This window comes from Elgaria multicarinata, chromosome 8 (assembly GCF_023053635.1).
Source record: "Elgaria multicarinata webbii isolate HBS135686 ecotype San Diego chromosome 8, rElgMul1.1.pri, whole genome shotgun sequence".
Taxonomy (NCBI): domain Eukaryota; kingdom Metazoa; phylum Chordata; class Lepidosauria; order Squamata; family Anguidae; genus Elgaria; species Elgaria multicarinata.
In genome coordinates, this window is record NC_086178.1 from 47,978,618 (window position 1) to 48,003,730 (window position 25,113).

Here is a 25,113-nt window from a genome sequence, read left to right on the forward strand (position 1 = left end):
GTACATGGTATTTAATAAACGGTGCATCAACTATGAATCAGCAGTTATTTTGGTGAGCGTTATGCTTAGTTTCCAGAACCAACAGCTTAAAAATACACACATAGGGAATAAACTGAGTGTTTGCCTTTATACTAGTACTCCTTGATATATTTCATTTTAGTTTCCCCTGCATTTCCTCCTCTTGTACATATTTGATTTGGTAAGCCAAAAGGGGAGGAGGGGGAGAGGAAGAAAGTGACCTTGAGATGGTATTGTGAGGTCCTCAGTACTGTACAAGGTCACAAACATTTCCCTCTCAAAGCAGTTAGAAAAATTTGTCAGGGATAGTGAATTACCATCTTTGATCAAAGTTTTTTTTCTGGCTGGGAAGTGGGGGGAGAAGGGAAAGGGAACACACTTATAGGGAACAATGGTGAGGAAAAGGGACATTATGAAACTTACCTGATTTTTATGTTGCTTCATTGTGATATTACTTATTATGTGGATTGGTTATATTTCTATTGTGGATTCTGTAGTTGCCACCTGCTTTGGGTGTTCGTTATGGAAAGGCGGAGTATAAATGTAACAAAGAAACAAAATGTAGCATAAATCTGTCCATTATTGCAAGTTGTCTGATATTTATCAAACGGTTTCCCCCCAACTGTGAGAATATTTTTGATATTGTGTTACACTGGCGCTGCGGTTTTTATCACCATCGTTGTCTCAGGTGCATATTGCCACCACAAAACCCTAGAGGAAAGAACTTTAACTGATTGTTTGTATTCTACAGAACTTTGGTTATATAACTAATGTATATTCTGAGTTCTCATCATGACCCAAGGAATTAGCAAATAAGAAGAGACAGCATCTTTCTGGGGATGGCTGAAGACTTGAAAGATTTTTGTTGTTCTAGCCTGCGAGTTTCATACAGTTATTAACAGGTTCGAGTTTTAGCCTGCATTTAATTAGGGAATTCCACAACCATTTATATTATTTGCAAACCACTGGAATCACCAAAAGGGAAACTCAAAGACTGAGTGCGTGAGTCAAAGACTCCACACAATGGAAAGAATAAACTCTGGAAGCTTCATTAATGAGTGACCAAGTTATTTCTAATGCATCATAATACCATTCAAAGCCACACCCTTAAAAATAAAGACTTTTTTATTGGCATTAGGGTTATTTCTTTTTAGGTTTACCATTACAGAAACGTCAGAATAAAATCCTTCAGCAATTGCAAATTCTGCCAGATATGTAAAGTCACTGTGTTTTGCATCCTAGCTCTCCACACAGGCCACCATGCTTCTGTGCTGAAACCATTCTTTGTTTTAAGGAGTCACTTTCTTGTAGGTAACGTGGAGGTGCTGAGTCATTGGCTGTGTAGTGGTTGCCATGGAGACCGTCTGTTCTAGTTTTCCGTCGGAATTGAGCCTGAATTTTCTAGTAATCTAAGGGAGAATAGAAAACACATGGCTCAGTATTTGATCCTGTTTCTAATTCAAGAATTCAAACAACAAAGAAAACTGTGATGAAAGGGCTTGAATAAATCTGTTTCCTCAGGACTGGGAAGCAAGTTGGGCATCTTTGCAAAATTCCATGAGCAAAATATTAAAGCTTGTTCAAATCCACCTTTTTGCTAAAATATACTGTATAAATCAGTAAACGGTAAACTGCTAAAATAAAGGGTGTGTGTGTTATATTGTTCCTGCTCTGTGAAGAGCTGGCCTAGAGTGGAAGAGCCTGAATACATGCTTCAAAATAGAGATGATTCAACTTTGCAACAGGACTGGAAATGGAAAACAACACACATGCCAAACAGTAAAAGAAAACAAATACACTGACAAATAGTTGTGATCTCTCTACTGGGCATTGTGTCCCCTCCGAAAACTACTCCTGCTTCTAATGTGTCAAGACATATTTAAACCGAGTACGAAAATCCAAAAACAGGGAATTACAATGCTATAATAGTCATAAAAAATAAACTCAGTGGAGAATTGGATTTACGTTCTCTCACAGGAGAGGGTGCAGAAAACATGTTAAGATTCAGTAGCTTTGGACACACAGGCTCTTGTATCAAGCAGCTCATGGTCACTCAACAAGGCAATGTAATTAGAGTACATCTTGGCACTGGTCTGCAGCGAGGCCTTTCCACATCTTTCAGTAAAAGATTTCTGCACACAATCCAAGGTTTTGTGTATGTTCATCAGTGTCCTTTGCCCTTTTACCATAGTTACCATCATTCTTAAAAAAGCGTGGAAATTAAATATCCGGGATTGCAGGAACCCAGCCCAAGAAACACTGACAAAGGTTGTTGAATGGAACTGTTCAAAAGAACAGCAGAAAGAATTATTTACCATTTTATTTTTTTAGAGCAATCAAAACAGGGAAAAAAACCTCTTATGGTAGTATTCAGTCTTAGTCCTACTTAGAGCAGACCCATTGAAATGAACAGGGCTTAAGTTAGGCTAATACAGAATACAACCCAATTAAGGGCACAGTCCTATTGGGCCACTGCCCACTAGATGGAAGCCTCCAAACTCAGAGGCTTTCAAGATTCCTGGTCTGGGCTGCTACTGCTTGCGGGATGGGAGAAGAGATTTTCCACTAGATGGGCCTCTGAAACTGTCTAGGGGAGGGGGAATTAAAAGGAGGATGCACGGGCGAAAATGGCCTCTGAGGCTGTCTAGTGGGGCTGGGGAGACCACAGGATAGAACATATCCTGGCTTCTCCTCCTCATTCCCCTCCCTGCCTACAGGAACGCCCCCATTTTTCCTCTCCTCAGGTTACATTGGTGATTTTGGGAAGCAGCCACTGCAGTTCTTTCTGCAGCAGCTGCAAGATGCGAAGGGGGGGGTAGAGGAGGAAGCAGAACACAGAGCCCCCCTTCTGAGGTCATAGCAAAGTCTACAGCCTGGGGAGGGGGACTCTGAAAAATCCTATGTTCTCCGGGACACTCTTCCAAGCCCATAAGATTGCGCCCTAAAGGTAATGGAGCAGTTATTTTACACCAAATATTGTGAAGAAGCACGAGGCTCATCAGTAAGATTTATTTCTTATCTATGTATGAAGAGGTCTCTATGGAACAAAATACATTTCCCCTTTTTAAAACAAACTCCTGAAAACTGCAATTTTTAATTAAGTGCCCAGGAATACTAGAGCAAAAATTGTTAAACTGCTTTGTGGCTGCAGAGACAAGGACAAGGAGATACTGGGATGCTTCTCCCCCCTTCTCCCTCCCAGCTATAGGAAAATCAGCTCAGCACCAGCAGAGTCTATGGGCCAGAAGACGGACAGGTCCTGAAGTCAGCTCCCTTCTCCCACTCACCCATTAAGAACAGAAAGGGTCAGCTGACTAGCGTCTCTAGAAGTCCTTGATGGAAAAGGCCCCTGTCACCAGTTGGAGGAAGAAGGGATGTTGGGAATCCATTTCCACTCAGCAAGAACGAGATTTTTTAAATGTCATTTTAAAAAATATTTATGTAAGCCACTCAAAGCCTTTGGGATGTAACAGGATATAAACAAACCGCTGCCACTACAGAGAAGCTTGTTATTTATTGCAGTGTTAGCAATGGATTAAGATTAGAATGTTCTTGATTTATCAGGCTATTTAGTACAATAACCCTTTCACACACTGGTATGTACCATGCTTTACAGATAACATATTTTGAAAGCAACCTCTGAAAATGTGGTGCTGCCTTTGTTGTGGGGTTTGGGCAGATTTTAGCACATTCACCCTTATGGGAAGTTTATCTAATTTTAGCATGGATTTATTTTGTGTGGTGTATCTTAAAGATTTATAAAGAGGGACAAGCTTCTGGAACAGCTTTAAAGGCAACCTCACACAGAGTGCATTGCAGTAATCCAGCCTTGAGTTTTACTAATGCCTGTACCACAGTGACCAAGCTATCCCTGTCTAGGAGAGGCCATAGCTGCTGAACCAGGCTGCTTACATAACACAGATTAAAAGTCTTGATAAATTAAATTAGCTTTATGGTACAAAATATACAAAAATATTTTAGCATGATGGAACTGACAGTTATAAGCAACAGGGATATAAGAGGATGGAAATGTTTGTAAATCATCTCTTAAGTGTGGAAGGCTGAACACATAGGATCTTAATAGATATTAAAAGTATCTTTGTGTATTCTGGGATTGTGGGGAGGCAACAGCAAAAAAAAAATACGCAGTGTGAGGGGCCAGTATGCACGAGGTCATTTGGGACATCTGGGGAACATAGGCTACTATCTTTTTTGAATGGCCATCTAAATATTGTATACTTACTAAGTTGTTTCACAATGCCTGGCCTCATTATAGTTTTTTTGAATACTATGTTGAATGATTGTTAGATGGATGCACATATAAGCAATCTCATCAATTCTCAATAGGTTTTGCAGATTCCAGAATCACCAGAGGTCAAAAACAATACCCCTCAGAATCCTCAATATTTTTCTTGCATGCTTAATTTCATTCTCTTGATGTGTTTGGCTCTAGACACGCCTTGCAGACAAGCATGAACAAGTAAGAATTTCACCCTTTTATGAAATTTTCCGAATTCTTGCTAGCATTCCATTCATGAGATTTTTCCTCTCCTTTTTCCCCCCTGCATCCATCCATCCCTCTTCAGGTTATTTAGATTTCTGAAAAGCATATGACTCTTTTAGTAAAAGGTTTTGCCAGCTGGTAGCAATGCTTAAGGTCTAAAGTATTATTCTTCACCAGGTAATCTTTGGTCTCCTCATTAGAGAGGCTAGCAGAGCAAATATATTCATTTGGTAAGAAGGAAGACAAAAAGGTCCTGCATGTGTATGAGTAACCACAAAGCAGAAACCAAACTTCCTACATTTCATACTGTTGTGGGATCAGTGCCATTTTAAATTTGGGGCCATTAAGCCCTTGGTAGGAGAGATAAAGATAAGAACTGCAGAATGATGGCTCAGAGTGTCGTGTGAACCATTTTCTGCAAGAGGGTTAGTGGCCTAACCATGGCTTAGTGTGTCATCTGAACAGGGGTCTATATAAATGCATGAGACAAGGCTACTATCATCACTCCTTCTAACAGAGAACACAGGGGAGAGTGCCAACAGAAATCGGACCCAAACACAGCTAATGTGCTTAGGCTTCTTGAAATCAATACATTTCCCGCAATTTAGATACAATCTTATTGAATATGCATCTCCTACATTGATGTCTCTTTTGAACTTCTAGGTTAGAACTGAATGAAACCAAGTACTTAGCTAATGTGCTAAGTCTTTAATTTCTCCCTTGAAATATGGATGTCACATTCCTCATCTGCTATTGTTAATATATACAATAAACTTTGTTTAGACATACATTTTTTGACATTGTACTAACTTCTTTGTTATATTTTGGTAGAAATGAGTTTATGTATATTGTCTTCATGTGTAAATCTATATTACAATAACTCAAGATCTGTAAACTGGATGAAGATAACTTAAAATAAAACAATATCACTTCAATAACATTTATATAGTTTTCAAGTGTTGAAAGTACTTCACATACATTTTTTCAGTATCCCTTACTAGACCTTTTGTAAGGTAGATTATCCTAAACTACTTTATCTGCTTTATAAAATGTACAAGTATTAGAGGATACACCTCCTTCCAAATAAGACAAAGCCAAACCAAAGTTTACAAAAACTATGAACAGGCACATGGATAAAAGTAAAAGTCTGTCTAAGGAAGCAATAGTCATATCCATAAACAGCCATTAATGATGAAGAGCGAACAACTAACTTGTATTTTCATAATGCACTAAAGCAGTGAACCTAATTTATTGTTTGGATTGGCTTAAAAAAAAATGAGAGAACGTTTTCTTCACAGTCCAAACCTCGGATATTATTCATTATCAAATTGCAAAAAACAAACAGATAATTTGTTGAGGTTATGAAATTTAAAAACAAAAACAGCCACTGTAGCTTTGTTATTTGGCATATAATCAATCCCCTGCTTCTGAAACAAACCATGTATGTAAAGTACAGAGCCACTTCATTGGGCATCATCCAAAAGGGTGCTTATGCCTCCGCTGATTCCCTTGCACACATGCCCTATACTGTTGTGCAATTGGTGGGTCCTGCCAATTCCGTCGCCTGAGCAGGACCCACCGCTTGCAGAACAGCTGTTTAGCGCTTTTTCGATTGAGACAGGTCAGCAGAGCTCCTTTATGTGAGCTTCACCAACCTCCCCTGTTCCGGAAATGAGGGTTTTCACTCGTTTCTAGTTATTCCGGAAGTGCTGAATCTTGCAGATGGGAATCAGTGATGTTCAAGGGAATCACCGGAGACATTTGTGCTCCACTGGATTCTGCCCATTGTTTATAATAATAGCCACAAATGTATAGAACCTTTGAGTTGGCCCAAACCATAAGTTTTTCTGAGGAATAATCACATGGGGGATTAAATGGTGGAAATGCCATCTCTAGGTAAGTTGTATTGCATTATTTCAGATAACTTTCGATGATAATTTATGAAAGAAAAGAATTAACTCATAGAATTCTTTGCATAGGCAACAGGACGCTGAGTATGTATTTGTACAGTTTATCAACAAGCTAGACCATTTGTCATAATTATCAGCTAAATTATGCTTAAGCATACTCACTTGTTCTACATGGGGTTTCTTGGCAAACGAGATCCTTGCTACAGAGTGGGAAGCTATAGAAAGCTCCTGGCCATTTACCTCTCCCTCCTCCACCTCTACCAAACCTGGATCAAGAAGAGATTACAATTCACAAAATTGTACGCAGTTCCCATATATCACCCACACCCACACACCCACACCCACACACACCCATTATTGGTCTATAACACAAAAGGAGGTAGGGCAACAAAGTACTTTCTGCCCACTCTTAGAAAAGCCAGGTTTAAACACACACACAGAATAATATAATTGGGTTAGTACCTGTGTTCTGAGCACTGATGAAGGCCACCTTGTTAGTGTCTGGTTTGATGCGGATAAATCCACATTCTCGATGCATTGGTTTTCTGGTGTCTGGATGGAAGGCGTTGAATCTGTAAGGATATGAAGATACTGATATTACCATGACTCTATAAACAAATTGTTCACAAAAACTAGAACTCACTCCACTCCATCTAAGAAGCTCAAGCACGTGTAGGAATGTTGTTGCCATGACTAAAGACAGATAGAGTCTTGGAAAAACTTTTCTATTCCTGGAACTTAGGACTGTTCTTTTGGCTAAGTACTGCATGTTTGCCTGTCCCATAAGTTACTTGACAGATATTTTGACAAGATATTCTGACAAGTAACAGTTACGCTACAGGAATACTGAGCTGTAACAGACACTGCAGAGTAATGGTAGCGCCTTTTTTCCTGGACACAAAAACCCCCATTTTCGCAGATTTCTTTACTGAAATCTTTCTAGACCATCTTATCCAGTTTTAAATCTATAAAACTAGCAGAATATGGTGGTTCGACACATTTGATCCAAATGCCTTCTGGGCAGAAACGCATGCTTTCTCCCATGCTTTCTTATTCCATCTGGTACATGTAAGATAAAAACAAAAAAACAGTAAGCCATGCTGGTCCATGAGGGGAAAAAAAATCAAAATGCTCAATTAGGCAGTCCCTTTACTAGGACCAGCTAAAATGCCACAAAAAATTGTGCAAGCTTTTGAGTTCTCCAGAACTCTTCATCAAGCTAGGTAGTACAAAACTGTACAAACACCAGGGGATAGAGAGAACAGGTTCCTACACTGCATTTCTTCCAAACTATATAAAGCCAGAGTGGTTGCTCCCTAAGGAGATAGGAAAATAATTTAAAACCCATCTTCCCCTTCAAGCTAGTTTACCATCTTCCCCCTTCAAGCCAGTTTACAGTAGGGGGTGGGCAGAAAGTAAATCGCCAGATGTTTTGGACTTCAACTCTCAGTATTCCTCACCATTGGTCATGCTGGCAAGGGCTTCTGGGAGTTAAAGTCCCAAACTTCTGGAGATCTACCTTCTGCCCACCCCTGGTCTACAGGACTTAAACATTTTCCCATGAATGAAAAATCCATGAGCAGTTTATCAGAAAGACCTAAAGATGTAGCACAGTCATGTTGCAGAGTGCATTCCAAAGCACATTGAATTGATTGCTTTTTAAAGACTACAAATTAGTTTTTGTAACACACAGCTAGGAGTAAAAACAAACAGCTTTGAGAAAATAGTTCCATGTATAAGTGGGATAATCAGGGAGATGTTTGTACACCTACACAGCAATAACACCCTTCCAACCTTCTCTGCAATTTTAAATACATTATACTCCACTGCACAAAATTCTAAGAATCCCCCCAAAAAAACATAAAACAGTATTATATTTCCTTTTCTGTTTGTAGGTAAATGTCTCTCCACACACAAAAAAACCCCAAAACATAAAACAATATTATATTTCCTTTTCTGTTTATAGGTAAATAAATGTCTGTCAACACACCACATGTCAAAAGAACTGGAAAACTAATCATATTTCATAAATACTTTGAAAGGCTTAGAGGGAAATATATCACACTTTTGTTCATGTCCACTCTTGCTTGGCTCTGGAAAAACATCCTTTCCTCAAGCTACCAGGAAGGCCCCAATTAATCTTTCAAACCCAACCTCCTGTATCACACCCCCGCCCCCACCAGCACTCTCCCCCAACAGACATACAACCTCAGTTGTTCCATGTTGCTGTTCCCAAATCCAACCTACAGCCATTGTTGCCATGATAGATTTGTATTTAACAGCTCACCTGGAATTCCATGCAGGCAAGGAAGCAGGCTGATGAAGGATGGGTTACCCTGTTATCAATTTGTTTGGTAGAAAGCTATTTTTTTTAAAAAACAACAACAACTAGCCTGCTTAAAATGCATAGTATAATATTGTGTTGGTGTTCCCCACCTCAATCCAGAGGGAGAATCGGGTAATAAATAAATATATTATAATTATTATTATTATAGTAATTTTTTTTGCTTCTGGGAAGGAAGGAATGGGAAGCAGGGGAAAAAGCAAGACTATTAAGGGCTTTTAAAATATTGATTTGTCTGTTCAGTTTCTTGAACCTCCTGGGAACCCAGGTTTGGATATCGTGGACTAGAATTACTGGTGGGTACCTGGAGGATATTGCCTCCCAGTTATGTTCAAGATTTAATTGGAAGGCAGTAACTGGGAGGCCTTTAAATACTTACATCTAACTACACTGCTAACAAAGACAACTAAATTAGTCCTGGCCTGTGTGGCAACGGTTGTTTGGCTGCTTAGTTGCAGCCAAAAAAGACAGCTAGCTTAGGGAGTTTGTTTCTGAAATGTGTTTTAAATTCTACTGTACTGACTTTATTAATGTTATGTTTTAATTGATTTTTAGTTTTCATCTCGCTGATATCTAGACAGGCAGGCAGTGAAGCAATTTAGAATAAACAGACAATTCAGGCAGTGTCATCTGATAAATTACATAGGGAATTAAGGCATAGCCATCTCAAAAAGAGCTCCAAAATAAGGAAACTCACGAGAAATTCAGCATGGGCTGCCCCACATGAGAGATGTGCACTTCTTCGAGGTATTCAAAGGGCTTCATTGTAGGGAAGGTACCTTCTCCTGGTGGGTCCGACAGCCAGGTGCCCAGCATCCAGGAGAGAGGTTTAATCACAGGATTCAACTGCGGGGTTTCTACAGAAAGACAGAGACTTGAGAATATCAAACTGCGCCAAATTTTGACAACTAAAATTAGATTTTACCAGAGCCTTATGTCAAACCATTTTGGGCCTTATGTCAAACCATTTTGTGTTAGCATTTGGTATCCATGGTTGTCAGTAGCAGTATTGGATGTTCTGACAATGTGCAATTTAGCTGTTTTAATACAATTTTAATTCGCCACCATATACTTGTTACATATACACACACTTCCACACACGTATGTATATGTGTGTTTTTCACTTATCTTTGCTCACATACAAGCTTTGGGATGAGATAAGTTAAAAATGTGAAACAAACAAAATAAAATTCCTGTATCACAAACTAGGGTAGGAACATAAGAGTATTCTTTTGACCAGACAGCTGCACATTGACTCTTAGTCCACTTTTTACCTACTCAGAACCAAGCTGCAGACTGGAGCTGGGGAAGGGGGTATTTGGACCTTTATCCTGGATCCTTTCCCCCCAATCCAAATTACAAAACAACTCCCTAATGTTTTCACTGTTGAATGGGAAATAATACAGGTACAGCATTTCCCGAAATAGGAGTAACAGACGTGTTTAGAGGGGGAATGGGGGTAGAGGGGTTTCGGTCGAGAAAACAGCACTGGGGAAAGGGTCAAACCCCACCCACCAAATGTTGCTGTTCCGATCAGATTTGGAGCCTCACCTTTGACACCGCTTTTAAATAAAGACCCCCAAAACTGTCAGGAGATCTGATCCTAGAATTCTCAAGTAAGGTGTAGTTTAGCCCTTTATTAATGATGAATTTGATCGGCAATCTGAGCTCATTATCATCATCATCAGTGAAAAATAAATAAGCACTATATGCTGGCCTAAAAATTCTTAGAGTCCATGGACCATCCCCCATCACATTGTTTGCAAAAGACCCCATGTACTTACACTTTCTATTAGGCTCAATGAGAGTTGAAAGGGAGGGGCAGGGCACCTCCTAGGCATGTAGAAGGTCCCAGGTTCAATTCCCCGCATCTCCAGGTAGAGCTAGAAAAAACCCTACCTGAAACTGTGGAAAGCCACTGCCAGTCAGCGTTGGCAATACTGGGCTAGATGGACCAATTGTCTGGCTCATATAAGACAGCTTTCCTATGGTCATATTCAGCAAAGTCAGAAGCAAGCTTGTGTGTCCTTTATTCTAGGCATTGTGAAAAGATCTGATTCCATTCAGAAGGGATTCATAAAGACAATAAAGTATGCGGAAAGTATGCCATATGCCAAAGAACTGGGTACATTTAGTCTAGAGGAATTAAGGACAGGCTTGATAATCATCTTCAAATACAAAAAATGTTGTTAGACAGAAAGAACCATTGTTCTCTATTGCCACAGACAGGAGGCAATATACTTAAATTGCTAGTAGGTAGATTTAAATTACATAAGCCTCTCCTCTTAATCATGGCAGGAGTTGGCCAGTGGAACCAAAGGAAGTTGTAATCACACTTTAGAGACCCGATAAGGCATGCTACATTCAGCCTCTACTCAAGGGACTAGGTCAGATATAAATGCCAAACCATTGTTTGGTATTAGCTCACAATGCTAACCCATGGTTATTTAAGTGAAAGAGAATTTATGGTAGGTTGCTGGGTTGTGAACTCTGGATTGTTTAAATTATGAGTTATTACATATGAACCCATGTAGGTTGTTTTGCAAGGCTACAAAGGTGGCAGGCAAAAATGGTAAAAAACCCACCCAATTTATTTATTAAATTTATATATCGCCCCATAGCCGAAGCTCTCTGGGCGGTTTACATATAACACCCAGCTACTCTACATGCCCATACTACAGCACTGCAAAGGATTTTGGAATATATGGAGGGAGCAGCTGAAGGAGGTGGGAAATAAACAACCCAGGGAATGAGAAAACAAACCATGGCCTGTTTGATCATCTCAAATTAATCCATGGGCTAGCATTATGTGCGAACCTGGTTACTGAATGAAAGATCCTGCTCATGTTTTCTCCATGTTTTTCAGTGGGCCTGTTTTGGTTCCAGTCATGTCACCTACCACCACTGGGGTTCAAAAAGTTAACCCATTGTTTAACCCAGGAATAACCCAAAGTGTCAGGGTTTGATCAGCATGCTAACAGTTCATAGGCTGTTGATGCAAAAGGGCTGCCTTTGAAAATGGTCCAGAAGCTTCAGCTGGTACAAAACAGGGCAGCCCGTTTACTAACAGGGACTGGCCGGTGAGATCACATTAGGCTAGTCCTTTTACAACTTCATTGGCTGCCAGTCCAGGTCCGGGCCCAATTCAAAGTGCTGGTATTGACATTTAAAGCCCTAAACGGTTTAGGGCCAGGTTATTTGAAGGAACGCCTCCTCCCATATGTACCTGCCCGGACCTTAAGATCATCTACAGGGACCCTTCTCCGTGAGCCCCTGCCAAAGGAAGTGAGGCAGGTGGCTACTAGGAGGAGGGCTTTCTCCGCTGTGGCACCCCGGTTGTGGAATGAGCTCCCCAGAGAGGTCTGCCTAGCGCCTACACTGTACTCCTTTCATTGCCAGCTGAAGACCTTTTTATTCTCTCAGTATTTTAACACTTAATTTTAACTTAAATTTAAATTTTACTGTTCTAACTCTGTATTTTAATCTTATATCAATTTTGCTGCGTGGTTTTATCCTGGTTGTGCTTTTTATACTGTATTTTGTATTTGTGCTTTTAACCTGTTGGTTGTTTTATTATGGTTTTAATTTTTATGAACCGTATAAAAATGTAATAAATAAACAAATAAATAAATAAAAGTAAATAAATTGGAAGCAACTTGTGTGCAGTGCACATTCCCGCAAATCATTCCCATTCCCTTAAAGCATTCCCATATACTTTAAGGTGGATTCCTGCATTGAACAGGGGTTTTGACTTGATGGGCCTTATAGGCCCCTTTCAACTCTTCAATTCTATGATCGTCGGCTAATTAATTAATCCATGATTTGCCATCAAATGCTGCTGTTATGCGTGAACCAGGACTATAAAGGTGAGTGATGGATATTTTAATAGGAAAAAGGAAGATTATAGATCAAAACATCAATGGTTTTATTACCAATATGAAATACTGACATAATGAGATTCTGCATGAACACCTGCCTTCCATTATTCTTAATTAAATCCTAGTAGCATTGGATGTTCTCATTCTTGATTATGATGCAAATTTTATCTAGATGTTGGTATGGCAAATATGGCCTTTTTTCAGAGCACTTCCCTGGTGAAGCTACATATCTATAGTACAATAGAGAAACTCTGGCTATACGCTTTAATAAACCCACTAGATAAAGTTCTGGGAACATGGCAACAGATGTTGAGGATATCAATGAAAACAGCCAGGATATCAATGAAAACTTTAGTGTAAAGTTATGAAGAGAGTGGTTTATCGCTACTAAATATTGCAATTTATGATTATGCTGTCACACCTATTTTCTACAGTTCCGTGGCATTTTTTTAAATCACGTACAGAAAATCTGGATGAAGACCAAGTAATCAAAATTTAAATTTCCCCAAAAAACATTTACAGGGCTGGCATCAGCCCTGGATCCCCTTAAGTATTTTTTTTCTGGTGCTGGGTGGCTATGTCTTGAGGACACTTTACATAGAGCTCCATCAAACCTGTGGTGGCCCTGGACATCAACCATGCTATATCATAAGTAAAAGGTGTTGAAAAAGGATTTAAAATCCTTGTGTGAATGTCAGTCACTCTGAAATACGTAGCAAAGTAAATTTCAGTACAGGTATTTCATTTGTACACCTTAAAGAACACTACTTGATGGGGCATTTAAAAGTATGAAAAGAGCATGTATACAATATACCCAATACATAGTGGGGAAAGGCTACAGTTCCAGGAAATTAGATAAATTTAGAGTTAATCATCCCATGGATCAATAGCTGGTACTGTTATTTTAAAAAGGCCACTTCACAAGGTTAGATCAAGGAAATCTCTTTTCTTTCTATCATTGTAAGTGTTAATTTGTGTTGATGTCATGGCAAGGTACCATTTCTACTCAAAAATTAGTAAAAGCTCACAAAAGTTTGATCTTTCCTCCCTGGAGAACACATGCAGTTAAGAATAAAGAGTCTTGTGACACCTGAAGAACTAACAAATTTATACCATTAGCTTTCGTGAACTAAGAATCGATCAGTTCATAAGATGAATACCAACAACCAAGCTTGCAAATGAAGAGGCTGAAGACTTGTTTTTTGATACCACCTAGTGGATCAAATCATATTGCAGCAATTCAAATCAACATCTTTGAAATTCAAAATCAACTTCCTTGAGAGGGTGTAATGCAGGCTCATACAATTTTCTCTTCTTTTGTTACCTCTGTTATCTAGAATGATCACTTATACAAATACTGATTCAAGGCTTCCCATGTATGTGGACCTGGAGCCAAAACTACACCCACCTACGCACAATACAGAGGTATCAGCCAACTCCTCAGAAAAGAATATATACTAAGGGAGCTAAAAATCTATACTAACCAGCACCCTAATGAAATGGCATGAAATGTTAAGAGAGTGAGAGGTGGGAAAACAGGGTGGGAGGGGGAAATAAAATGGAGTGGTTGGAACAGGACGATAAAGACACACACCTCTACCTTATAAGGTAGGAAGAATCATCTAATTGTCTGGATAGGTCACTTATGGATTCACTCTGAGAAACTATTTTTAAATGTTTCCAGGGAAGGAAGAGCGCTGCCCATAGACATCAATGGAGGAAACATCAAATACTTTTGTAGCTGGGATTGGGCATAACCATGTCCACTCCGCACCCCCAAAGAGAGGGAGAGAGAGAACGAACGAATGAACAGAGAGGGGAACAAAAGCAGCCCTATAAGGACTGAGCATGCTCAGTGGGCACAGAATGCTAACTCTTGGAATGGAGTGACTGGGGCCTTGAACATTCCAGATTACATTTTGTTGCTGGGTCCACTTGTTCCTTCTAATACCAGTTCAATTTCGCCATGCAGTGCAATTGTAGCCCAAGACACACCGTTCTTGCACAAATGGGTGCAATTCTGAGGCTTGTAGGGGTACAGAAAATCTTAACCAACCTTAACTGAGGGAAAATCCTACGCATCAAAACAGAGCAATAACTCAGTGTCATGGAATGCTGAACAGGCTGTGAGGAAAAACCTGACAACTGGGTGGGAGGGGGAACGGAATGGAGTGGCTGGACATGGAGGATGAAGGAAAGGACACATAGAGATAAAAAGGGTAAACAGAACTTTCTATTGTTAGGATAAGCCATTTCTTGATTTACACCAAGAAGCTATTTTGAAGTGTCACCAGGGCAGTTGCCTATAGACATCAATGGAGAAAACAAAGATCTTAATAGCAGGGATTAGACATAAGTGTGCCCTCTCCCCTGATCTTCCCTCCCAAATATAGAAAAAAGAGAGGGGAAAAACATGGAGTTGTTGGAAACCTGAACAGATGCACTCTACACTGCAATTATTTGTTGCATGGGCTGACTTGTACTATCATTAAACTAGAACAAAATCTGATTGAGTGGTCACTGCTAGTCCTCTCATATACATTATTACACTAACTGAAAAAGGCCCCTCATCTCAAAACACAGGCAAAGCTTCTGTTAATCCTTTACAAGTGTATATTTATGACAAACTCACAACACATCCAATTTGAAAAGCAAAATTCGATTGCAAAAAAGATAGTATCCTTTTGGCCGTAGTTTTATACTATGGGCAGACACATCATAGCATGTTAACCCAAAGGTTAAGATCATGATTCAACCCATTATTCATCCTGGGCATGTATAAAGATTTGAAAAAAGAACATGAGTGCAAATAATTGCAATATGTAAGATGCCTAGCTAGTAAAAAATGTTATTGACTAATAACCCCCTTTATTGAACAGACAGGGAAACACAGGATCACATCTCCTTGTTCAGTCTTTGTGCCTTATATAGTACATGCTAAATACAATTTTGTGCAACTCCCATATCACATTGTAAACACTGCTCAAGTACCACCTATATATTGGTTTTAACGAAATATTTTATTAAACCTGTGAATTGTGTAGACTAAGATGGCTACATGAATTTTTATCCTTTTATCAATAACCTCAATCTCTCCTACTGTTTTATAAAGACTTGGTTTTTTTTTTTGAAATGGGAATCTGTAGAACAGCACACATTGGTATGGTTAAAAATTAACATATTAAGAACATTACAAGTGTAAACAATTTCAGTTGAGATATCAACTTCACACACCCATTCCTCTAAAATGTTGTTGAATAGATTCTCTGCAGACAGTACGCTGTGCTTAGTACTAAAATGCGATAGAATAGTAACAGATATAGAAATGGTTTGAATATCTTGTTCTAGCGCATCTTAAGTCCTCAGAAGTTGCATGGGGTGTGTGTACTGCTATCCTGTAAGGCCTAAAAAATGTAGGGCTTGTACATCTTGAATAGCACAAAGAGACCACTCACTTGTACGCTGCTCCTGAGAATGGAATAGAGTGTTAGTCAGCCAAATTCCCAACACCACAAATAGAAATCAAGAACTGAACAGGAAGCATCCAGGATCTTCGACTTTACTTGTCATCTTCTACTTATGCTGAAAAGTGCAAGGGAGGAAAGGCAAAACGCAGAGGTCTCTCATTCTAGATACAATCCAAGGGGCAATTAATGAGCAAACAGCCCCAAACTGAACAATAATGAAAGTCCCCAAGTGCATCTGCCCCATTCTCTGATGAAATAACATCTCTTGACAGACAAAAGATCAAGCACATGATCCCCACAGAATCATTCAAAAGACACAAAACAAGAGCTCAAATGGAACCCAAATCTAAACTTTCAGAAAACCTTAGTACTTTGATAAAACTTTTTTTTTTTTTACAATTTTAGACTGTACCTGTATTTGTTTCGTTGGTGGCCATATCCTGTAAGATTATTTTAGCTTGCTCACTCTAAATCACTAATCTTTCCCTAGACTCCAGGAAACACTGTGAAACAATCTAGTAAGGCAAGAGAGGAAACAACCTTGGGACTACATACAAAGGTCATTGAAGTGCTTTCTGGGATTTGTAGTTTTGTTTAAGCAAATTGTACAGAATTGACATACAACTGTGGCACACACTGTTATTGTGACTAATAATTCTTTTTAGCTTCTACTACCCTCTCATAGACTGAGGATGAGATACATATTTACAGAATAATCAGCAGAGACAAACCTTCAGGTTTAGATTACACTACTATGAGCCCTGGAATCGAAGGCAAAGGCAAAAGAGAAGGAAAGTTATAAAAATTATACTTCAAATTAGTAAACCTCAACATTTTTTTTTTAAAAAGTTAGTGGAGTCTCCTAGAGAAATCCAACTTGCTCATTTCTTTAGAGCAGGGGTGTTGAACCTCTTTCAGCCTGAGGGCCCAACTGCATTTTGGAAAAAATCTTGGTGCCCAAATTTTGTTGGTGAGCGAGACAAAAGGGGAAGAGCCAAAAATACTGGCATATTTTAGCTTAAAGATTGGTGATCAGGAGAAAGGTTGGCTTCTAGTGGACACCCCCTGAGCTTCACTTGGCAAGAGCAGCAGCAAGACTTCTGATATTGAACAGAGCACCTGAGAGGGGTGGGGAAAATTACAGAGAGGTGAAGGCAGGTCCCAAGTATCTCAAATCAGATGACATCTAACAAAGGAAACTGGTATTCTATCAGGGGAAGTTACATATCCAACACACAGCTGTGCCCTTTGTTTCTTTTATTCTTGTGAGACAAAGTAATCAATAAGTCAAGTCATAATTCACAAGCAGAAATATGTACTGTGCTCCTCTAAGCAGAAGACACAACACAGTTAAATCTTTTATCTTTTAAAAAAACTGTTCAGAAACTACATAAATCAGAATGGCCACTGCAACAATTTATAACCCTGTGGTGGTGAATGCATTTTTAATATGAATTCTAAATGTCTTCAACACGATCTGGCCAGGGGTATTAAGTACAACATGCCTCCCTCTCTTTTACCCCTAAAGTCAAATGGCTCCCACTGACTTCTTTGAAAGCAAGTAGCAATATAATTGAGTTCGGGGCAAAACCTACCCCTTAGGTATCTCCAATATCTGAGGCAAAGAAAGAGTTTTGTCCCCACCTCAACTGTGCCTGCCTACCGTTTCTTTACTTTCTCCTATAAATGTCAAAGGGGGCTGTTCCAAGTAAATCTAAGGGAAAACTTGGTCCCAAACCCAGACAAAGATGATAGGCAGGTTTTGGTCCTTCCCCGTCATTGCTCTGAGGGTTTAAGAGTGTGCACGCACACAGGCCTGATCACCTTGTTTGCCAGGTCTTCGCAAAATGTATACTACTGAATATGTACTGTAGCAGCACAAGTTGCTTCCTGTACCCAAGAAATGGCCACATGCCTAGGGCTTGAGGAACAAGTTCTACAAAACATTCTATTTGAGATATAATTACAATATTCTAGTTGCATTTCAAGTGGTGACTGAACTGTATTTGGGCATGGTGAATATCAACATATACATTCACACACCAAGAAGAGAAATGAGGTGAAAATGAGGTGATAAACCTCATCTCTAGGCAACTTTCAAATTAGATAAAGAAATTTGGCATATTTATCGTTTGCCTGCAGGCTGTAATGGTAATAATTTAACATCCCCCATCAATATCTGTTGTTCTAAGAAGAGCAAACTCCCCCTTTCACCAAATTTTAGAGCACTGGCGCATGGTGTGTGGGTGCATACATGTGTATGTGTGTGTGTTACAAAAGAGAGGGAGTGTTTCAATAACATTAGATGTGAGTTCGCAAGATTTTTCCATTTTCCAACAATTGGAGCTATATCCCCAATAATGTAATGCAGAGAGGGAAGTAATAGGTAAGCTACCTTGAAAAGGTGTTTGGAGACAGTATATTATATTTAACTAAATCACTGAAAATTCTGGTATCAATTTGTCTCAGCTGCGAGAGTGCAGAAAATACTAACCACAGTCCTGGGATAGCAGATTGCTCAGGAAAGGGAAATTGATCCTCTTCAGTTCATCTAGTTTTTCCTTCAGCTTTCTAACTTGGCTGTCAGAGCGGCTGATCTTTTGTCTCAACTGCTTCAGCTCTCCATTCTTCTTTTCTACCTGCTCTCTCAAACAGCACACTTGACTTTTGCTTTGCCTAGAGGAGAAGCAGTATGAATGGAGGGAGTCAATGAGCTTGCAGGCTCCTGAGGCAGACATGATGACCTCATTAATTGACATGGGGTTGGCATCAGTCTCTCCCTTCTGGCCTACAACAGCTTCTGTTGCTGGTTTAGGGGTAAGATCCGCAGGGGATGCAGACATGCTTTGGGCAGGTTTCTGAGGGACAGCAGTAAGAGAGGAAGTAGAAGAGGTTTCCATTAAACTAGTGTCCTGCTCCACAGTATTGCTACTACAGCTTGGTTCCATGCTTCTTCTCAACCTTTTCCTTTCTAGTTGCTCCTTTGGAAAAGATGACCTCTCTCTATTGTGCTTGGAGAAGAAGCTGTAAGAGTGAAGGGAGCCAATAAATTTGCATGCACCAGATACAGGAGGTGTGAAGTCATCCTCGGATACACCACTTCTATCCATTTTCAGACTCCCAGGATGGATAACCGTTTCAGAACAATCCTCTACAGAATGCTTTTCTGGCTTATTCTGAGCTACCTTTGTGACTAGGTTATCTGCCAACATCCTTCTGAGGGAGCCTTCAAGCTGGACCTGGAAAGTCTCTCCTTGCTCAGACATTGACCCAATTTCAGCTTGAAGAGTCACTTGCTCCATTTCTTTAGCTCCTTCCACTATCAAGTCTTGGTTAGATAAGATTCTCTCAACTACCTCACCACTTCCTTCCTTTGATTGAATGCCATCTCCTTGCAGAGTCTGGCTTGCTATTTTTCTCCTCCTTTTGACATAATCCTTGCTATCCCCACTTTTCTCCGAAAGCTGGAAAATGGTTGGCACAGCTGTGGGTTTGAGCAGCCGGTGCTGGTCTTCCAGACGTTTTGAAAAACTGTCTTTAGTGAAATGCTCGCTGCAGAGAAAGGAATACTTGGTGGGAGTCCAGTTGTCCCTCTGAACTGCTTTTAACCACTGGATCAGTCGCTTTGAGTCCTTTAACGGGAACCTTTAACACAGTATAAAAGGGGGAAAGGTTAATGTATCCTTTTTTAAAAAAACAAATCAAAGTAGTTGATATATGGAGCTAAGCTTAAGACACTTGAAATACACAATCTGGTAGATAATTTCCCCAAGTACAAAAATATACAGCATTTACTACATTTTCTAAAATCAAAATTTCACAAGGATGTTGGTCCATTTTGGTTTTGAACCTTGGACCTATATGCATTTTTTAAAACGTAATACCTTTTGACTAACCCAAAGCAAGTGCAACAGCTTATTATAAAAATATACAGTTCTCCAAAATTAATGACATCTAAAATATAGTATCATATAGTCACTTGCTAACAACCTTTGCAACCTAACCAGCAGAGTTAAATCAAAATTTTAGCAGCCAAAAGCTCTTCTAAAGCTGCAATCTTGTACAAAGCTAGTTACACTCACTCATTTCCAAGGGGCTCCAACTCAACTTTCTCTGTATAAGATCACACTGCAGAGCTGGCCAGAGGAGCTTACCAGTGAAAGTCCAACAGTAAAGTCATCACAGATAAAGTCCAAACACTGGTAATTTCTTGTTGAAATTTAGACTGCAAGGGTACCATAATTATAGGGTTGCATCCAGTGTTAGTCCTACTTAAAGGAGTCCCTTGAAATGAATACGACTTCAGTTAGTCAAGAGAAACTTAAGCCACATTCATTTCAATGGGTATCCTCTAAATAGGAACAACGATAGATACAACCCACAATCTCCCCAGCAGACTTTAAAGCATGGGGGCTTAGCAACTAACTGTGCTACAGCTTAATTACACCAGTCAAAAACTCCCGCTTACCCCTGATCTACAGAGAGGAGGCCTGAGAGCTGTATGTGGCTCCCAAATCTTCTATGATTCCAAAGACCACCCATATCTCACATTATGTTCCTTCAGCAGCTTTCTCCTGAAGTGACAAACAAGAGGGCTTCCCTTGCCAAAGTAGTGTGAATAGCAACAGAGGCTCTTCCAGAGTCCTCCACTTAGATACCTCAGCTATTGATGTGTGCGTGTGTGTGTGTGTGAGAGAGAGCAAGAGCGAGAGAGCGATGATATGTGGGCAAATAGAAATGGGCACGGGGCAGACTGACAAGGTCATTCTGAGAAAGAGGAAGTTAAGAGAGTCTTTTGCTTGGTTCAGGCAGGAATGAGTTTGCAGTTACACCAAGTGTTGCTGGTGGAGCCACAGACTCACACTTCAGCCCTTGTTCAATTCTAAGTATGGGCATTGTTAAGTGCTAGATACTGACCAGGACTATAGGGTTAAGAGTACAAATGTGATGAACGGAAAAACTTTGTGTCTGACTCTGCTGTATTGGCAAGTTGTCCACAATGAAAGAGGCTCTCTAATCCATTAACATGCATTGTGAAATGGACTCTCTCAAACCATAAAGAGAGGATATAAGGCAACATATAAAATATTCCAAAATTTCTGGCCCAACACAAAGATACTTCTAGATAAACAATATTAATGTGTCAGGTTTACTGATTCAATACACTTGACACACTGGCAAGCTAGATGGGGACTATGCCAATTCCCAAAGCTAATCACTAGCACTGGGAACTGATCACCAGGAGCTACCACAAGTAAAAATATCAGATTGACTATTGTGCAAATTCCTATGCTACTTGGCAGCTTTTCATTTTTCCACCCATTTCCAGTTCAGTACCACTTCAGCTACAACAGAAACTGATGTCTGGATGCAGACTAGCTAGATAATAAAAAAGTATTTCTTTGCCTCAGTGATAGTATAATCCTATGCATGTTTAGTCAGAAGTAAATCCTACTATGTTCAGTGGGGCTTATTCAGTCGTACTATTATAGTTTGGCATGATGTCTGAAATGATGTTGTGATTTGCTATCAACCTGCAAACTACATTTTAGCATGTTGTCTGAAATGACAAAACATAGTTATGGGTGATAGACGAGAGACAGGCTTTGGTGCTATTGAAAAGTATAAAATCTTTAATAGTTCTTTTTGTGTCAAAGGCTCAACGTTTTGGATTTTAATAAAATCCTTCTTCAGGAGCTGACGCTAGACACAGGCTGCTGTAAAACAACCTCTTCTTGTATATTAGCAAATCTTAGACTTTTCTTTCTCCAACGCATTCTGTGAATGAACTGCGTTGTGCCGAAGAGTTCTTTCTCATGATGACAAGTCTAGACACGAGAAAGAACTCTTCGGCACAACGCAGTTCGTTCACAGAACACCTTGGAGAAAGAAAAGCCTAAGATTTGCTAATATACAAGAAGAGGTTGTTTTACAGCAGCCTGTGTCTAGCGTCAGCTACTGAAGAAGGATTTGGTTAAAATACGAAACGTCGAGCCTTTGACACAAAAAGAACTATTAAAGATTTTATACTTTTCAATAGCACCAGAGCCTGTCTCTCATCTATCACCTGTCCAGTGGTACTTTTCCCTCTACCACACAATAAAACATAGTTATAGCCATTGCTTTACCCTCTGGAATCCCTACTACCAAAGAAATGCTGGACAGATGGAAATTAAAATCAGGCAATCAGCTCTATGGTTTTCCTGGACCATCTAAAGCGGGGGGGGGGGGGGGCAACTTGTGACCTTTCAGATGGTTTGGCCTGGACTCCCATAAGCCCTCACTATTGGCTAGGTTAAGACTGATGGGAATTGTAGCCCAAAACAGCTGGAGGATCACAAGTTTCCTACATCATCAGGAAAATACATAATATAGACTTTCAGTCACCTTCACAGACAGAACAGCAACTTATAATATCTAACTCTGCAAATATTATAACACAAAAAGAAAAAGTGATATGTGGGCAAAATTATATGTAAGAAACAGGCACAAAGTAGTTTCAGCTAGAAATATTAGTTTTGCCAAGACAGCATTCTTGCTGACTCAAGGCTTGGTCATACCAACAGAATAAATTCACCTGTCAAAGTCTCTGCCTGCAGTGAAATGATTAACGTCCCAAAATCAGATTATTCAAAATAAGTGGGCTTCCTCGGCTACTATATAACACACCCCATACTAACAGGCAGATTCAGAATTGATATAGTGCTAGGCAAAAAACAAACAAAACCAAATCTTCATGGGAGAACAGGTTTATCAAAAGCTGTTACCCACAAAAGCTAAATGGAACCTCTACCTTCAGAGGGAATTAAGTTTCAAGTACCAAATGCCAGGGAAAAACAGGGCATGAACATCTGTTTGGGAGCTACCAGAGGCTTCTGACTGGTTGTTGTTGGAAGCAGAATGCTGGATTAAATGGACCTTGCAAGACAGTTTCTAGTTTCATCTTCACACAATACTTATTTCCTCAATTTAGTTATGCAAACTCTCCATACTTTCATTATTTGGCTATTTTCATTTTCTAAATGCATGGGTATAGAATAACTGTGGTACTACAGAATATTTGTACACGGATTCATTATTCACAGCTTTTGCCAAAAATTAAGTTTAACAGCAGTATCAAAAACTTTTTAACATCATACTCTAAAGCAAATCCCCCAATACTTGAGCTTCTCTAGTATGTTATCAGAAAAGTAAAAATGTTAAAATATACAGACATGACATATCTTGTTCATCTTATCTTGTTTGCAACATTTCCCAGTTTAAAGATGAACGTGAACACATTTGTTATAACGGACACTACAAAGTCAGAGGAGGTCTAATTACATTTCTTACTAGCACCATGTAAACTGTATCAAAATTAGCCCTAATAGACAGGCAAGGAAGGCTGTTAAAATGTTTATATGCTCACAGTGTTGCATTTCTCCAGTAGAAAAAGGGCAAAAAGGATGTGTGCTTCAGGATATGCTAGAAAATCCCTATTTATCATTGAGATTGTCCTCTTTTAAGGATCGCCAACAGAAAGGAACTTTTCTTCTACCTGTCTTTGGAGTTCCAGAAGAGAAGCCATCTATTGCAAAGGCTGGCAAGGATGCCACGTCTCTCACAACAGCACAGCCAGGACTAGCTTGCACCCTACAGGAAAAGCAGTACTCAGCAAGCATCTGCCTATGAAAGGCACTGCTTCACCAAGTCATCCACTAACCACCTGACTGCAAGTTGTTTTCTCCAAGGAATGGATATACTCCATTTCAAGAACTTTGACAGAAATGTGTGTGATACAGGCACACACACACCTGAAAGCAGGGCTTATTTCTGAGTCAGACGTAGCTTAAGAACCTGTTTTCTGGGCTAGACTTCTGCCATTAAACGTGGGAGGAGGGGGAGATGAAGAAGACAAAGTCACCATACAACGAAGCATGTACAGAGTGCTTTGCCTTCCCCTCACAGAGAAATGACGTCGAACAGCCAAGGAAGAAGAAGGTGTGACTTTCAGAGAAGTTACAGCTCTGGCTCCTTTCTCTTAAAATTAAACTCCGGTTAGGCGACATGATGTGCGTTAGTAGCAGGATGGGGGATAAAAGGGTTTCATGAAGGGGGGGGGTCCCTTTTGTCTATGGGATGCTCGCTCTTCTCGGGCTGCCAGGGAGAGACGGAGGTGAGGCAAATGGGGGAGTACAAGTGGCCAAAAGCGAGTGTGCCCAGGTACGTGAGGAGGGGCAGCCCGTGTCGTTTTGGGGCGCAGCAATCTGTCAGAGTACTGCGAGCGGAGGGGAGACGGGAGGCTTCTGCATCCGTCTGCCCGGCGGAGAAGGTGCGAGAAGCCGTATTATGCCGAGGAAGAGGAGATGGGCACGGCTCGGTTCGCCTACCAGGTGCGAGCGGTTCTTCCCCTCCCCCTGGTTACCTGTGGAAGGAGACGGCCGCTCGACCCCGGGGAGCTTTGCCCTGCCGGTTGGAGCAATTCAGCGCCGCGCAACAGATCACCATCTCTGGAGGCCGCGCGGGCGGCCCTGCCTCTCCCACCCCCTCTCTCTCCCCGCCCCCTACTTCATCCGTACAACAAGATGGCGAAGCCAGTCAAGTCACCGCAGCAGTCTCGCCACTCCTTGAAGTCTAACTTCCGTACGGAAAGAGCTGTCATTCAATAGGGCGGCCCTCAAACAGTATTTGGTCACAGCAGCGCTGGCTATGTAAACTGCAAGCGCCCGCCCCCACTGTTTTGTACCTCGCCATCTAATTCGCTCTCGTGAGAACTAAAGACAGACAGGGCTGATCTCTGCTAGGGCCTACATCGTTAGAATAAAACTCTGACGTAAACAAATTGAGACGCCATATTGGGAAAGGGGGTGGCGCTTGAATACTCCGTACAGAAAGATGGCAGCCTCCGCCTCTGCCCTTTTTGTACCCTGTGGTAGTTGTACGGCTCAAAGGGGTTAGGAACATAAAGTGGAGATAGGGCAAAAAGTTCTTCCCACTTCAGTAGAATGAGAAG

The 25,113-nt window shown here is 40.4% G+C and overlaps 1 protein-coding gene across 2 annotated transcripts; it reads right to left on the reverse strand.

Annotated features, from left to right (window-relative positions):
• Positions 1 to 1,125: 1,125 nt before the first annotated feature.
• THAP4 (THAP domain containing 4) lies at positions 1,126 to 24,659 on the reverse strand. 2 transcript variants are annotated; one of them, XM_063132272.1, is made up of 6 exons: positions 24,526 to 24,659; positions 18,616 to 19,766; positions 9,474 to 9,633; positions 6,895 to 7,004; positions 6,595 to 6,698; positions 1,126 to 1,427 (listed from the first exon to the last, which is right to left on the reverse strand). In XM_063132272.1, the coding sequence occupies exons 1-6, from the start codon at positions 24,606 to 24,608 to the stop codon at positions 1,308 to 1,310; spliced, it is 1,728 nt and encodes a 575-aa protein (XP_062988342.1). In that variant the 5' UTR covers positions 24,609 to 24,659; the 3' UTR covers positions 1,126 to 1,307. The 2 variants fall into 2 exon arrangements, with proteins under 2 accessions (XP_062988342.1, XP_062988343.1); XM_063132273.1 differs by lacking the exons at positions 18,616 to 19,766; positions 24,526 to 24,659 and adding an exon at positions 16,534 to 16,650.
• Positions 24,660 to 25,113: the final 454 nt, after the last annotated feature.

Excerpts from the sequence above, each read along its gene's own strand:
- THAP4 (XM_063132272.1), bottom strand. The coding sequence starts at position 24,608 with ATGGTGATCTGTTGCGCGGCGCTGAATTGCTCCAACCGGCAGGGCAAA. Across the intron at positions 19,767-24,525 it reads GCGGCCGTCTCCTTCCACAG|GTTCCCGTTAAAGGACTCAA; the intron begins GTAACCAGGGGG and ends ACTGTGTTAAAG. Across the intron at positions 1,428-6,594 it reads AGAAACCCCATGTAGAACAA|ATTACTAGAAAATTCAGGCT; the intron begins GTGAGTATGCTT and ends ATTCTCCCTTAG.